Here is a 15,737-nt window from a genome sequence, read left to right on the forward strand (position 1 = left end):
CACACACACGTACGACGGTTAAGGGGTGTTTAAGGTTATTCCCACAAGAGGAAATTGGATCCTGATTACAGATTGGTGTCAATGGGGGTTAACCTGCAGGTCTGATTTATTGAACAGTGGTGACAGGACCAGACAGGCAAAACGGATTAGCAGCAAACCGACGGAAGAGAAAACGATTGTGTTCATAAATATACAACCTCCATAACAGCATGTCGAGAGTATGACATTATGCGTTCAATCAAATCTCTCTGTATGGCCTTCTTTTCTCATTTTGATTTAACAGTTTTATGGTCAGATTCACAGCTGGGTTTGTTGATGGAGAGTTAAACCTCATTCTGACACATCAACAAGACTCATTGGTGAGTCAGATGCCGTCGCCTGCAGCAGTGCAAGCTCGAGGTGTCCCATGTGGAACCAATTTGGAAACCAACCCCCTCCATTTGAGGGAATGGCTCTCTGCTTTTGGATATTGGAACAGCTGGAGCTTGATAACATCATGGCAAAAGACAAAATATGACTTACTGTTTAAACGGTGGAATATCAGTGTCTTGTTCTAAATATGTCTGTTGAAATGCCTTTGTAACACAAGTTTTTCATCTATGTGTTTACCTGCACACTTACGATTTATGTTCACTCCCTTGTAATATACTTTATGTGTACTCTTGTCCGTCTTTGTGGATATCATATCATCATGCATGGTGCAGGAAACTAATGTCACTATAACAGCCTAATTTGTGTTTGAGAGGGAAGGTTGCTAATTCTTGTTGTATTTTGTGCATCTTTTTTCAATTTAAAAATGTATACACATGCCTGAGGGTAAAGGTGGAGTAGGTGGATGGTCAAATGGGGGATGTTCCTTCAAAAAAAAAGTGAATAGTTAATACCAACAAAATATCTGTGTTCATCAGCAGGCCATTTTGAGATCTAGAAAAGACTTTGATTTTGAGGGGAAAGCAGTTTGACCTCCGTTCACCCACCAGATTACTTTGATCAAATATGTTTTATGAAATGTTTAACATCCTTGACATCATCCTGGCAGGTCTCTTCCTGCTGATCACGGAGGTGATGACACTGTCACCCTGTCGAGAATGTCTGTCATGAATATTTCAGAGGCTGGATGATGTCAGCAGCTGCCTATAAAGAGGGGGGGTTCTCTGCACAGGACACCTCCACACCTCCAGAGATCCTCCGCCAATTTAAGAGAAAAGGTCTCCACCCTGTTTGCGTTTTTCAGCACCATGGTCAGCGCCCGAGCTCTCCTCCTCGCGGTCACCTGCTGCTGCGCCTACCTGTGGCTCGCCCGGGCAGAAGACTCGTCGCTGGAGACGCGCTCGTTGGATTTCCCCCAGAAAAACCAGCAGGAGAAAGACCTGGTGAGAGAAGTCTGAGAGAGGACATGGGTGGTGCTTTTTAAATGACTGTCTAAATCTGCCCAGGATGATGAGCCGATAAGAGATGATTTATAGTTTATGGAGCTTTAAACTTTGAATTTTAATGTCTGTTGTTTTGTTCCTGCAGATTGACGCGTTGCAAGAAGTTTTGGAGAAGCTGAGGAGCAAAGAGATGCCCTTAGAGAAAAAGCTGGGCTGGCTGCCTTCGGTAGGTACACTTCATCATAATAAAGGTTGACCAGCATGCATTTTAAGGATAGGTTACTTTATAATTCATCAGTAACATGAAATAAACATGTATATATGTATGAATAAGTATATAAATGTGCATAAAACAACAATATGGTAAATATAACTATACCAGACCAATTAGACATGACATTACTGGCAATATCAGTGCCCACAACTTGAACAGAACTGCATTATTCTCTAAATTAACTTTATGATAAGCATTTTAACTGTTAGAATAAACCAACACATAGTTTTCTTACTTTTAAAATGCTGTTATACGATCAAAAAGTGAAGCTACAGCTCATTTTAATGAACCTTTATGAACATTGACCTTGAACAAATGCCAGAGTTCATGTTATACGCATCATATTTGATTCATTTGAGGTCTTAATAGCTTTTTTGGGGGGGGTCTATAACATTTGGTTAGGTGTTGCTTCATTGTTTAAATCAGTTAATAAAGTGCAGGAAAGTTGGCTTTGAACTGTGACTGTGAAATGTTTCCCCCATTAGTAGTATAATGTAGCATGTAATTTCTACTCTTATCTCAACTAAAATATAGTATGACAAGATATTTATCCCAACAGCATTCTTAGGTTTCTGTTTTTTGAAAGAAACGATGGGAAAGGTGTAAATTCTGTGTAAAATCTGAAAAGATCTAAAAGATACATTACTTATTCCATGCTTTTCTCTTACTGTATGAAGCAGTCACATACCTAAGTGTGTTCCTTATATATTTGTTGAGTTCTTCTCTTTCAATATATAATATTTTCCACAGTTTTTACGGATGCTGTTTTTGTCTGTGCAGTGTGACGCAGGGGAGCCGTGCGCCGTGCGTAAGGGCGCACGTATCGGCACGCTGTGCAGCTGTCCACGAGGGACGTCCTGTAACTTCTACGTTCTTAAGTGTTTGTGAAGGAGAAGAGATGACAAAGATGGAAAAACACAAGAAAGAGTTGTTGTCATTGTCTGCGAGACAAATGGAAACACGATGTAACATGATGTGATTGATAAATGAAACTTTTCTTTTATAAACTCGGGCTGGGAAATGTTAGAATATTGATTTTTTGATTAGATTTGAAGGTCTGTATCCGTCTGTCTCTGTCAGTGTTTCTGATCTGCACGTGGGGAGTTATTCGTGGGGCATCTGTTGGCAGACATTGAATGTATTTTTTGTCATGAATATTTTTCTTATCTTGTTTTTGTGTGTGTTTTTGTTCCTGTCACAGGTGGAGACAGTAAAGCTATTGGTTTCTTAGCACATTTGTAAGATAAGGAGGTCAATAAATCAACTTAAATTCAAGTTTCTGTGTGTCAGAACATCGTTTTTTATTAAGGTCTTTTTTAGTAAACTTTAGTTAACAGGTCCTTTTTACGTCCTTGTGATGCATATTGATATTAGTAAGTCTGAAAGTGTGATAATAGTTCAGTTGTTGAGGAGAGTGCTGCAGCAAAGAGAAATGTTTTGCAGACTATGAAACGTTTCATCAGCATGAGTGAGTGAATGAAGGTATCCTTTAATAAGTAATAGGACCTCTAAAAATGTTTATTAGCATTTTTAAGACTTTATAAGTGTAATTAACAGTGTAAAAAAACATGTTTAGTGCCAGATTACAAGACATTTTTGAGCACGTCTGAGAAACTTGTTATCAGTTTAAACACATTAAATACATTAAAGGAACAGTCTGTAGTTTTGGGAAGACATTTTGATCACATGAGAAAAATCTTTGGGCCTAAACAAACTAAATAAACAAACTGTTGTTGTTTTCACGACTGAATAAACCGAATAAACAGATTCGTCTTAAAGGACGACACAGTTTCAAACTGTTTTACCTTGTTTATATGTGGCGGACCCTGCCACCTCTCTGGCTTGTTTTCCTCTGAGAACAGCTTGTTTATCCAGTTAAGGAAAACATACTTCTGTGTTTGTGTTGTTACCTCATTCATTTTATATATATTCTCCAAAAGTATATAGTGCTCCTTTAATTACAGCCTAATGAATTTCTACAGATTGCTTTAAGTCGCGTGACAAACACATTCGATGTGTTTAATTTAAATATTATGTCATTGTTAAACCTTTGCTGTGCGTTCATGTTACTTTATTGGGCTTAATTTATATTTTTAGTATCCACTTATAAACAGTTTTGTGCTTTTTGCAGCTATTGCATCTAAAGCAAGAACAAATGCCTTTTAAGGTTAATAAATCCTTCTTATTTATGCACTTTTTAACAGTTTTCTTTCATAGTTAACTGCTCATGAGTATTTATTATACTGTTATTAGTATGTATTAATCTTAGCAAAGCAACAATACAAGTAGTAAAGGTTTAGCAATGACATTAAAGGTAAGTTATAATAACAGGTTAGCTAGATTGAAATAAAAAAAAATCTAATAAATGTGTTTGTGTTGTGCAATTATGAGAAACAATGGTGTTTTGCACTCAAACAGATGTTAAAACAGCTTTTTGTAATGTTTCAATGCAGCATCACTTGTTGGTAGTTTCCCGTTGATTAAAGCCAATAAAAATATATATATTGATCCTTTCTGCCACGTCTCATCAATAATTCAGCCTCTTCCTTCACGTCCACTAATGCACAAGCGCATTCCCTCACACCGGCCGCCTGTCTGTGATCTGTCGGTAATAAAAGCCGCCGTCAGCCGGGCTGTTCACTCAATGACATCACATCCCAACTGCAGGCTCCCCAACATGGCGTCCAGCCGGGTGCCGGAGAGGGAGGTCCGGGAGGAGGCGAGGCGCGCCGCGACCGCGAACCTCGACTTCAGCCCCCACAAACACTCCCTGCTCATCATCGTCGGACGGACCGCACACCTCAGACAGACGGGACACATCTGCGGGGACATCGAGCGAGGTACGTTTGCAAGCCGAACCCGCCTCTCACACCTCCCGCAACACCGCTCTCCTCCTCTCCCAACATTCGCTTGAGAAACGAAGACGAATTGCAAGTTGTCGTCGCGTAAATTATCGTAGAGGGATGCTTTTATTTGCCCCCTATTGCAGTGTTTATGTCATTTGTTTTATCCACCCTACTGACCGAGGAGGATGCGTCATCTGGCGGTGCTCCACCATCAGCATCACCTCCTCTGGGCGCAGTATGATTAAAAAGCAGTCGGGTGGTTTGGGTGTCATTACGCAACGAGAAAGCTTTTTTGGAGGGGGGGAAAATGTTGCATGCTGATATCCAGTCAACACATGGCCACTTGTGAACGGAGAGCCATGATAAAAGCTTTGTGTTTATGTAAAGCGGTGGCTGTGGAGGCTGCAGGGAGTAGACATGGGTGCACCGGCATGATAACCCAGGACAGTGTGTGTCTTTACTGTGTGTCTGCAGATCTAATGGTGCATTTGAGCATTTGAGTGCATGCAGTTCATGTAAAAACTGCACATAGGCTGTAGATTGATAACAGAAAAAGGAAACAGGACATACTGAGAGATGTTTATCAAATTCGCAGGGCTTATTAACATTTCATAACTGTCTGGTGAGAACCCAAAATGTCAGCTTTTCATGAGCCGAGAGGGACAGCCCTGTTTGCAGCTGATAGACGTGCAGTTTTTCAGAGTATTTCAATGTGATGTTATCGTTTTTATCTATTGGAGTAAGTAAGTAAAATGTGGCTTTTCAGAGGAAGCTGCACATCATCTGGTGACACTCAGGGATGTCATTATGGATCCCGTCGCATTTCTTGTAGTACCGTTCTCCATGCCTGACTCAAACCAGTAACTCACACAGTAGCACAGGTTGTGTTTGTTTTTCTTGCGGTTCTGTTTTGCGTCTTCTGCGGCTCCCCTTTGGCGCCCTCATCCTTCAAAAGCCACTCTTTGCTGCAAGAGTGTCTCTGGGCTTGGCAGGTAGAACTAACAGGCCAGGTGGCGGACACCCAGCCTGTTCGCCTCACCCTACATGCCCAGAGACACTCCAATTGCGACAGCCAAAGTGGTTGGTGTGTTTACTGGGGAAACTACTATAATTTAACTATGACAAATGTGTACGTTGTTTACAACATAGCCCCATGTGACTGTAAGTCTCTAATGTCTCCAGGTATTCGTTCGTGGGACGTCGACTTAAAATCCTGTAACCTGAACCTCTTCCTCCAGGAGTTTCTCTCCCACCACACGGCGTCTTTCAAGGGTGCAGGTCAGTAACTGTGTTGATTTGACTCCTCGTCCAAACTCTCAGACCCTGTATCCCACAGATAAAAAAAGGCCCGTCGCCATGGTAACCCGCCCAGTTTGTCCGGTCAGAGGTCAACAAGGAAGGAAGGAAGGAAAGTGCAGGAGCAGTCGGTGATTGTTAAACATGGGTGGACCCTCTGGACGGGGAACAATAGAGATCTGTGCCACCTCTCTTTATGCATGTGTTGCAGTATTTTAGTTTGCAGAGTCAAGGACAACCGGGGAATGTGTTGAAAACGCAGAAAGACATCAGAGTCAGATAGTCGTATTACCGCTGAGCTGTGAGGTGAGGTGGTGAACACAGACAAGAACAGACACATCTCTTTTTACAGAGCACAAAATGGCAGCCAAATACAAACCGTTAGAAAATATGTCACTCAGACTCAGACTAGGGCTGGGTCTTTGTGGAATTTGGTTGGGAAAAAAATAACGCAAGGAATTTGAGTAACGGGCCTTCGGAACAATGGCATGGCACCATATTTTAGCCTTTATGCTAAGCTAAGATAACGAATTACACACTGAATCACAAGGACGTTTGACATTTGAACTTGAACTAAAATGTGAAAGATGTCATTCACTGCAACAGTCAGAGCGGACTGTCCTGATTTTTTTTCTCTCTAACTTGAATCAAAGACAAAGAAACTCTTGTACTTATATGGGTCATTATTTTCCAGTCGGCTGTGTCCGCCTCGGCATCCTCAAACGTTGATCCAGCTCTCTTCAGACAGGAGTTAACTTGGCATCTCAGCCTCAGACTCAGCTGTTCCACTCTTCTTCCTTCCTCTTTTTTCATTCGACGAGTCGATCACCCGCCCGGTTATCCCAGTTCGCTTTCTCACTGACCTCTTTGAGTTCAACTCCCATTTGTGTCGGGCTTCGGATCTGTTGGCTCGTTTCCAAACTCCCTCGGCTCTGAATTTTTCCCTCTCTTGTTTGCTTCCCTTTGTCTTGCTGCCTGCCTGTCCTTCTTTTTTCTATTCTTTGTATTTTCTCTCTGCCTCTTCAGGGCAGAAGTGTCTGCGCCACAGTACCAGAGTGTTGGACACTCAGGTGCTGATCAGTCCGTCTCAGGAACAGGTTCGTTCAGAGGTGAGGGGGAGAAATCCTGGGTGCTTCACCAAGTTCACCAGTTGACCAGGACAAGTGTTACAGTGATGCAGTTTGTGCAGCTTTTGTCACTGTTTTAATGATAACATTTAATTGAAATTACAATCTTGAAAAGCATAGTTTTGTCTAAAAATAAAAAAAACTCCCATCACAATTTCCAACGGATCAAGCCTACTAATGTTTTGTGTCGCTGGAGCAACAGTCTAAAATCAGAAAAAAAGTCACATTTAAGATGCTGTTGCCACCAAATGTTTGCTATTTCTGCTTCAAAAGTAAATACTGTAAATACTTTTCCTGGTAGAAATGAGGGAAAAAATAATGAATCTTTCCGTCTGTCTGGTCCTGGCAGGTGTCGGCTCTGCTGTCCAGGGAATCGGCTCATAAGCTGCTGATCTTGGCCGGCCAGAGCGTGGAGGACAGTGGAGACCTGCTGTTTCACAGAGGACTGTTCTCGCCACAACACCTGAAACAAATACTGACAGAGCAGGTACGACAGTGTCTCCACCTGTCTTTGCATCTCTCTGTCTGTAACTGTATTGATAATACTGGTCATGCTTGCTTTGCACACAGTAAAGAAAAAGATCATAAATCTCTCGGATGACTGCTGAAGAACTGCTCTGTCTTTAGTTCATAGATCAAGAGAACTCCTCCTCCAAACTCAGTCTGACTCTGAGTTGTCCAAACATCGGCCAGTGGAGGAAGACTCTCCTGGGAGACCAGCCTCTGCAGGGTCCTTTCACGCTGCACATCAATCCCCCAGAGGTGCTGCCTGCCATGGAGGCCCTGGGGGAATTCACCTCCCTCATCTCTGGTACCCTCTCCCCTCCGTCTCCCTTCGACCTCCTGCCTCCTCCCACCACGGTGGGTTTTCTCAAGCTGTCCCGCCCCTGCTGCTACGTGTTCCCTGCCGGCCGCGGCGACTGTGCCTTTTTTGCCGTCAACGGGTTCACGGTGCTGATGGATGGCGGCTCGGACTCTCAGGCTTGTTTCTGGAAGCTGGTCCGCCACCTCGACCGAGTTGATGCAGTTTTGATAACGCACGTTGGGACAGAGAACCTCCCTGGGGTCAACGTCTTCCTGGAGAGGAAGGTGGCTGAGATGGAGCTGAGCTCTGATGTCAAAGGTAAGAGGTCCAGTCAGTTCTATTCATGCTGTACAGCCCAAAATCACAAGATTGCCTCAAAAGACTATTCAATCTGCTCAGCATACATTACCGTCTTTACTTAGACCCTCGATTTCAATAAGGAATAACTCCCCTTGAATAACTAACAGGGGAAGACCTTAGAAAGAGCAACAGAGGAGGATTTCCTGTTGCTGTTTCTGATTCATCGTGATTAAAAGATGTCAGGAGATATCTCTTTAGTCCTCTCCTCTTTATGTGTTCCTCTGTGTCTTTATCTTCTTTTATCTGAACAGATGACTCCTCTAAGAGGCTTATCTCCCCAGAGCTCGGAGTTGTGTTCTTTAACGCCCCCAGCAGGTTGCAGCTGGAAGATCAGCCCTGTGAGTGATGCATTTAAACCCTACAGTAATACAGTACGTCTCTGTTAACCAACCTGTTTTCTGCAAATCATATATATATAGGTTGAAACTTTATGTTAAAACTTTACCTCTCTTTGGATTGTCTGGTTGGGTTTAGGCACCAAAAAACACTTGGTCAGGGTTAGGAAAACATAATGTTTTGTTTTAGAATACCTGTTTTTGTCTACAAACATGACTGTAAATGTCCAGACTTCCCGTTTCTAATGTGAATGATTGCCATCAAGTAAAGTTGTCATTCTTCTTCTCAGGTGTGGACAGTGTACTGAAGAGCACACAGCAGGCGGCTCTAACCCTCCACTTGTTAAAGAAGTTAGAAATCAGACCACAGCCATTGTTTCGACCACAAGGGATCCCCATCGAGCCACTAACCCTGTTCCAGAAGATGGGAGTGGGGCAGCTGGATTTATACATCCTCAACCCCGGCAAAAACAGTCAGGAGTACCAGACATTCATGCAGAACTGGCCAGACGCCGTGTCATCAGCCTCCAAATCTCAAACTCTCCCCCTCACCGCGCTGGCCTCAGTGTGTGCGCTGCTTGTGTGGCACCCAGCGTGTCCTCAGGAGAAGGTGGTCAGGGTGCTGTTCCCCGGTGTCACCCCACAGGCAAAGCTGTTGCAGGGGCTGGAGAAGCTGAATGGGCTGGCCTTCCTCCAGAAACCTACTGTGACGACCGGGGACCTGGAGAGGCTGGGAGAGGACAAAACGCCCAAGAGGACGGAGAGCCAGGACAGTGTTAAGTCTCAAGGGAAGGAGTCAACGCCGAAACACGGAAAAGATCGGGGAGGTAAAGAAGAGGGGAAAGGAAAACTGTTCAACGGAGTCGCTGCAAGAGATGCTGATAAAACCAGAATCAAAGATATAGGTGTCAAGAACAAAGCAGCAACTTCAGAGAAGAATACTTCAAAGAAAGGGAGAGGTAAGGATGGGAAAAAAGAAGATAAGCCTGGCAGTAAAGAGGAAAACACTGTCACGAGGCATGATCAGGGGAAACGGGATGTTCTCACTCCAAAACCAAAGAATGACAATAAAACTAAACTCAAAAAGGACGCAAAAAATGACTCAAAAACAGGGGGGAAGAAAACAAAAAAAACATCAGGAAAGGAGGCAAATAATGGCAAGAAGGTGAATGTAAACACAGAGTTGCCAAATAACAACTCAACCAAACCCGACGCTGGGAATGTGTTAGGAACATCAGAGGCAGAGGGACTCGATGCAGAGCAGCAGAAACAAAAAACAGAGAAAGAGTCTGAAGAGAATCCCTGTGGCTCCAAAATGTCTACCCCTGAGGACATGACAGCTGACTTTCTAAAGCTCAAGGAGGAAACTGCGGCACAGGTGGAAACAGCAGATAAAGGAGAGCAGAGACGCAGCGAGTCTGGAAATGAAAAGAGCCTCGGAGACCTGAGCAAAGCGGCTGACACACTTGAGGAAGAAGCCGGAGGTAGCGCGGGGATAATGGGAGGAGAGAGTGGTGATAATGGAGTGCGAGACAAGGACTGGACTGGAGAGAAAGCTCCAGAAGAGCAGCCTGGAAATGCTTGTAAACCAGCAAAGGTTGTAGGATTCCCATCCCCCTTGAATAAGACGGCAAAGAATGAGTGCTCAGTCCAACATGACACAACCCCGACTGAGTACACTCTCCTGGACGGGGCTTTGAGAAGCAGCCCTCCCTCCAGATCCTCTCCAGAGAACCAGGTGCCAGTCAGCCCTGACGAGGAGACGGTTGAGCCAGCATCCCCTGATTCACGGCCCAACAGCGCCGGCCACACTCCTTACTGTCTCTCCCCAGATGATGTGTGGTGCAACAGGGCCACTCTCAGCAGGTTACAGGCCCAGATGGGTAACGCAGAGTCAGCCGATGTCAGCGATTCATCCAAGCAGAGTGATGGGCAGTCAAACCAGCACAGAACCACTCCAGAGAGCCACTCAACCGCCAGAGAGAAGCACCTGAGTTTCCTTTCGTTGGGTTCATTTAAAGAAGGCTCTTCAGACCCCTCTCCGTCTCTCACTACCACCACTACTACACACTCAATGCCGGCAGAGGTGAGCTCACCTCAGTCCACAGAGGTAGATGAGTCACTGTCCATGTCCTTAGAGCAGGGAGCGACCCCTGTGAGCCAGAGAGATGGGGAGGACAGCGTTCATCACTCCAGCTCCAATGGAGGCCATTTTGTCGGGGTGTCTTTACCAATGAAGAAGCCTCCGAGATCTGTAGGGCAGGGTTTTGAGATGGGGCGTCCTCCCGCTCCTAACACACTTCATTTTGAGGCGTCAGCTCACGATGTGGATCTATGCCTGGTGTCTCCCTGCGAGTTCAAGCATTTCAAACCAGCAGACTCCAGCTCAGGTGCGAGCGAGTCCCCCAGAGGAGCTTTTGCTCAACATCATCACGGCAACAACAACAACAACCCCAAAGACACATCGCCCAGCGAGTCAAACGCCCCCGTCTGCACGGAGGACTGCCCCTCCACCACGGCAGACGGAGTCCTGGACTCAGATGAGGATGAGTCATGTAGTGAGCCGTCTAACTCCCCCCATGACCTCCACACCAGCCGGGCTCTGCCCCAGGACCCTCCGCCTGCCCCTCTCAGGGACAGTCCGCCCCTGCCCCCTCATCCAGACGCCTCCATGCCCGTTCCTCAGTCTGAGTCTGATGCTAATGGGAAGAGGGCAAAAGCCGCCGGCACACGAGGGAAAAAATCGCCAGCGGTGAGTTTGTCTTATTAGCACTGGCGAGAAGGATGTTTATGTCATTCGGCCCATTAGTTCATGTGTGCATTTAAGATAAATAGTTTGGTTAAAGGTCTTATTTGTATCCCCACTCAGCGAATGCCCTCCAATTCACCAAATATTGAAGTGTTTATTAGTGTATTCCTTCTCCAAAACTCACCTTCAAGTGAGAAGATACTTACTAATCTAGATGGTCAAAGCAGACATTTTGAGATGACTATTACCGCATATACTTGAATAAATGTTGTGTTTATTATGATTCTGTGAGGCTGAAGCTATTGTTCGTCCTCATCAAGTTCAATTTTGCTTTTTGTCGCCAGGTTACTGAGGCCTCCCAAAGATCAGGCTCAGGGAAAAGCAGGATAGGGAGCCAAAGTGGAGTCCTGAAGGGGAATGCCTCGTCCACTCGAACGCCTTCCTCCAGCCCCCGTTCAGCACCAGCAAAATCCTCACCCAATCCAGGTACGAGGCGTAAAATGTAAACAATATAGAAAACTGTTTTGTATTTTTCAAACGCAAATGTATCCATAGTTGGTGTCCGCTGAACCGCTGTCTCTCCTGTCCCAGGCTCTAAGTCTACCTCTGGCGGAGAAGTCAGCGTATACGTTGACCTGGCCTATATCCCCTCCGGAGGCTCCTCTTCTACAGTCAGCGTGGACTTCTTCAGATGCGTTCGCTCCTCTTGTTACATCGTCAGCGGCGACAGTCCAGAGAGAGAGGAACTGTTGAGGCATACGCTAGACGCATTACTGGACAGCAAGATATCCTGGCCTGAGACTATGCAGGTAAGAAACTCACAACTAGAATGGTGACTCACTAGAGCGCGTACATCTGCCCGAGGTTAAACGGCCTCCTTTTGTACTCACCAGCCACCTTCAGTCAATACGCCTGATTTGTTTTTTTGTCACCTTAAGCATGCAGCAAAATAATGGATCCATGTGAATCTGTCAGGGGAACTGGGAAGAACTTGGCTTTAAACTGGATCCCGAACTGAAACCTATCCATGTTTCTCTGCAGCTGCTGAAAAAACATTTTTAATGTGAGCAGCTTGGTCAAAGTGCTGGGCATCAAAAGAAACCAATGCAGATCATTTTTTCTCCCCTTTTCATCCCCTTATCTTTTCCCTTTCTTTCAGGTGACAGTGATCCCCACCTTTGAGTCGCCGGCGATGCAGGAGTGGTACCAGCAGACCCAGGACAGACAGAAGGAGCTGGGCATCACCGTGCTGGGCTCCAACAGCACTGTCGCCATGCAGGACGAGACCTTTCCCGCCTGCAAGATAGAGTTTTGAGGCAGACTCTTGGGATGCAGCGACGGAGGATGGATGGTGATCCCTAGCTGAAGAATGGAAACGTGTGTGGGACAGTCAGAGAAAGTTAAAAGGAAATTTTCTGGCCCTTTTTCTGCATGAACGCATCCGAGTGGGTAACGACGGGACGTTCACCCCATCCCCTCCTGGTTAATCTCTTCTTTGTGGGCTCTTTTTTGCACCAGAAAGCCCTTATTTGTCTCTATCCAAGATGAGAAACACGTTCCCGTGGGGAGTTTTTGCATGAATTTCTGTTACCCATGACCCTGTGCGAGACAGGAGAGGTGATCACACTGGCTGCGGGAGAAGCACGTCGGGCTGCAAATGTGCATCCACATGAAAGCTGATGTTGTAGATTAGTCAATGTAGTTAGCATACGTGGGGTTAAAGGCGCTATGTGTGGGCTTGTTTTCTCAATACAGTCAGCGCTGAGGTGTGATCGTAGGCTGTGCGATGTTTAAAGAGCGAATTCGCAGCTTTTAATGCAACATTTATTTAGTTAAAGACCTTGAATTCTGCAAATTAAACTGCTGAAAATACTTGGTGGTTTGTGAAAAGCACTTAGCACATTTTATTTCTTTTATTTACTAAAATGATATTTATCTGATTAGCACAGAAGATGATTAAATTGCAAAAAAAAAAAAAAAAAGGTACATTTTACCTGTAATGACATCACAATGGTGGTCAGGTGTTTGTTGTGAGCGCTGTGTGCAGTTTCGAGGTGAATTGTGTCGTAACTGCTTTAAGAAGTATCGCGCCACCGAGGTCTCCACCGCTGACCTGACTCGACGTATCTGACGCGACTGATAATCGCCCGCTGGCTCTGAGATTAATGGATCTGCAAAGACAAATCTGTCGGCAGGGATTAGAGCACCAGATTAAAATTGATGGCATTACAGCAATCATCTCATTAACTATCGCAAATTAATTGTAATCCATTGCGAGTCCTTAACATCATACTAATCAGGAAGCAGACAGCGAAATAGATGTTAAAGCGATGACATGTACTCTGATTGTGAATATGATCATAAGCTTATTGTGGACACATATTTTGCACAGCATTAATTCATGGTGTGGTCACAGTGGGTGGTAACGACAGCTTTCCACGTTGTAGTTTGTACATACGAATGAATTAGAAATCAGATTCTATTTATACTTAGAACAAAGTAATCTTGAAACTGAAACTACTGAATTGCTGTACTAATATCAGGAATGCTTTAGTTGTTTTGGTCCATAATTGAAGTCTTCTGGACTGATGTATATCACTAAGTAACAGGTAAAGGGAGGAACAGTGTCCCTGCTAGTCCAATTAATTCCTCGCATGACAGCATAGAATTTGACATATATTATGGATAGATCTACCAAATATAAATGACTAATACGTTGATATTTACTTTAGCTTAAAGGTGCACGTTGTAGTTTTGGGGAAGAAATTTAAGTCAGAGGACAAAGAAAAAGATCTTCATTGGGCCTAAATGAACTAAACAAACAAACTGACCTTAAAGGACAACACAGTTTCATACTGTTTTTCTTTGTTTATATGTGGCGGACCCTGCCACCTCTCTAGCTACAAACAGTGTTCTAGGACCCTTGTTTTCCTCTGAGAAGAGCTTGTTTATTCAGTTAAAAGTCTGAATTTGTTTTATTACTTATTAATGTTGTAAAGATTCAAATCTGACTTTGAATTTCTTCTCCGAAATTACATGGCGCCCCTCTAAATCGTGGTCCAAGGGGCCCAACAGCAAACACCTGCTATGTTTAGATGTAAAATGGGGTCCGAGAGCAGCTGTCACATTCTGATGAAATGTAAATAAAAACATGAATGTGACGTACAGTACAGTTTCCTCAATACCAAAGCATGAGACTGCAAAAAGACACCACTGACCGTTTTCTTCTGCTCCGTCTGAATGCTGCCTCCGAACACAGAAAAAAGAAACTTTGTTTTGATTCTCGAATCATCTGAAATATATTTTGTAGTTATATAAATGCACTGTTACACTTTTATCATCAGAGATTTTGCCCCCTTTCATTTTCTGTTTGTGTCACATGTGTTGTCCAACCTTAATTCATCAGTCATGCCCCCCAAATTCTCCACAAACGTATTTTTTTCTGCAAAAGGCTGCCAGATTAAATGATGAATCGCGGGGGTCGAACCAGATCTGTAATCATGGATCAACAATTACTTCACCCCACAGCAGCCGAAGTGAATCGTAACTATGTGTATGTGTCCCGCATGTATAAACTAATGTATGTAGCCTACTGTATGTTGTTTCATTCATGATATTCATGAAGACAGAGAGCTGTGGGAGAGTGGGAGAGCGGGATGGTTGGGTTAAAAAATAAAAAAAAATGTTTTGAAATAATGTTGAGAACATTTCACTTTGTCTGTAAGCGCATACTGTAACAAAATGTGTGGGTTGTTGGGCCGGCAGTAATGTATGAATAAAGAATGTGCATCACCATCCAGACGTGTCTGTTGAGAGTCATGGAAGTGCAAATTCTTAATCAGTGCTGCCGTACGGACGTTGAAGTGAATAAGTTATCTTGCTACTTTTTAGCAGAAATGTCTCAGCAACAAAGCCGGACATCGACATGAAACTATTATATACATACAAACAGGTGCACACAACAGTAGATATACGTTATATAGAGCAAAACATGTTCACCTGCTTCTTACGCTAATTTACGATTCATAGATTCGTTGGGTTTAACTGAGAAATGAAAACAATGTGCAAAATTTTTTTCTGAGGTGATGAAAACTTTACATTTTGGAGGTAAAGGGACACTTATGTCTTTTGCCACTAGTAACTGTAGTTTTTAGATCAGCAAAACAGCATTAAAGATGATAAAAAAATTGATTGAGGACTATTTGCACTGAATACTGAACTACTGAGTGCACATCCTGTTCCTGAGCAATGGAAAATTAACTTTTTGTTTTGAGTTTATTTCGTTTTGCTTTATATTTATATGCTGCTGTCTTGACCAGGGCTCCGTGTAAATATATATAGACAAGTCTACCCAACAGCAGAAGTTGTTAGAATTAGCTTTACACTGACATCCTTAAATGATAATATTCCAATAACATATAAACAATTGATGAGTAGAAACATTTTGCATAAAGAGTGTTTTTACTTTTTATATTCTGTTCAATGTTAATTTTGCTACCGGTGTTCTTTCTGTGTGCCTTAAAAAACAAGATTTTGAATACAGCATAATATAGCAAATGCATATATTACAGC

General features: G+C 43.7%; 2 protein-coding genes across 2 annotated transcripts; both read left to right on the forward strand.

Annotated features, from left to right (window-relative positions):
• Nucleotides 1-1,138: 1,138 nt before the first annotated feature.
• Nucleotides 1,139-2,922, forward strand: LOC115565973 (cocaine- and amphetamine-regulated transcript protein). Its single transcript, XM_030391689.1, has 3 exons — nt 1,139-1,373; nt 1,519-1,599; nt 2,428-2,922. The coding sequence occupies exons 1-3, from the start codon at nt 1,239-1,241 to the stop codon at nt 2,533-2,535; spliced, it is 324 nt and encodes a 107-aa protein (XP_030247549.1). The 5' UTR covers nt 1,139-1,238; the 3' UTR covers nt 2,536-2,922.
• A 1,314-nt stretch (nt 2,923-4,236) lies between these two features.
• On the forward strand, nt 4,237-13,161 carry LOC115565951 (microtubule-associated protein 1S-like). The gene is made up of 10 exons (XM_030391642.1): nt 4,237-4,487; nt 5,676-5,771; nt 6,816-6,898; nt 7,266-7,403; nt 7,544-8,039; nt 8,333-8,419; nt 8,707-11,168; nt 11,510-11,651; nt 11,757-11,974; nt 12,325-13,161. Exons 1-10 carry the CDS (start codon nt 4,292-4,294, stop codon nt 12,478-12,480), a joined length of 4,074 nt encoding a protein of 1,357 aa, XP_030247502.1. The 5' UTR covers nt 4,237-4,291; the 3' UTR covers nt 12,481-13,161.
• Nucleotides 13,162-15,737: the final 2,576 nt, after the last annotated feature.

The sequence above is a fragment of the Sparus aurata genome, chromosome 16, assembly GCF_900880675.1.
Source record: "Sparus aurata chromosome 16, fSpaAur1.1, whole genome shotgun sequence".
NCBI classification, from domain to species: domain Eukaryota; kingdom Metazoa; phylum Chordata; class Actinopteri; order Spariformes; family Sparidae; genus Sparus; species Sparus aurata.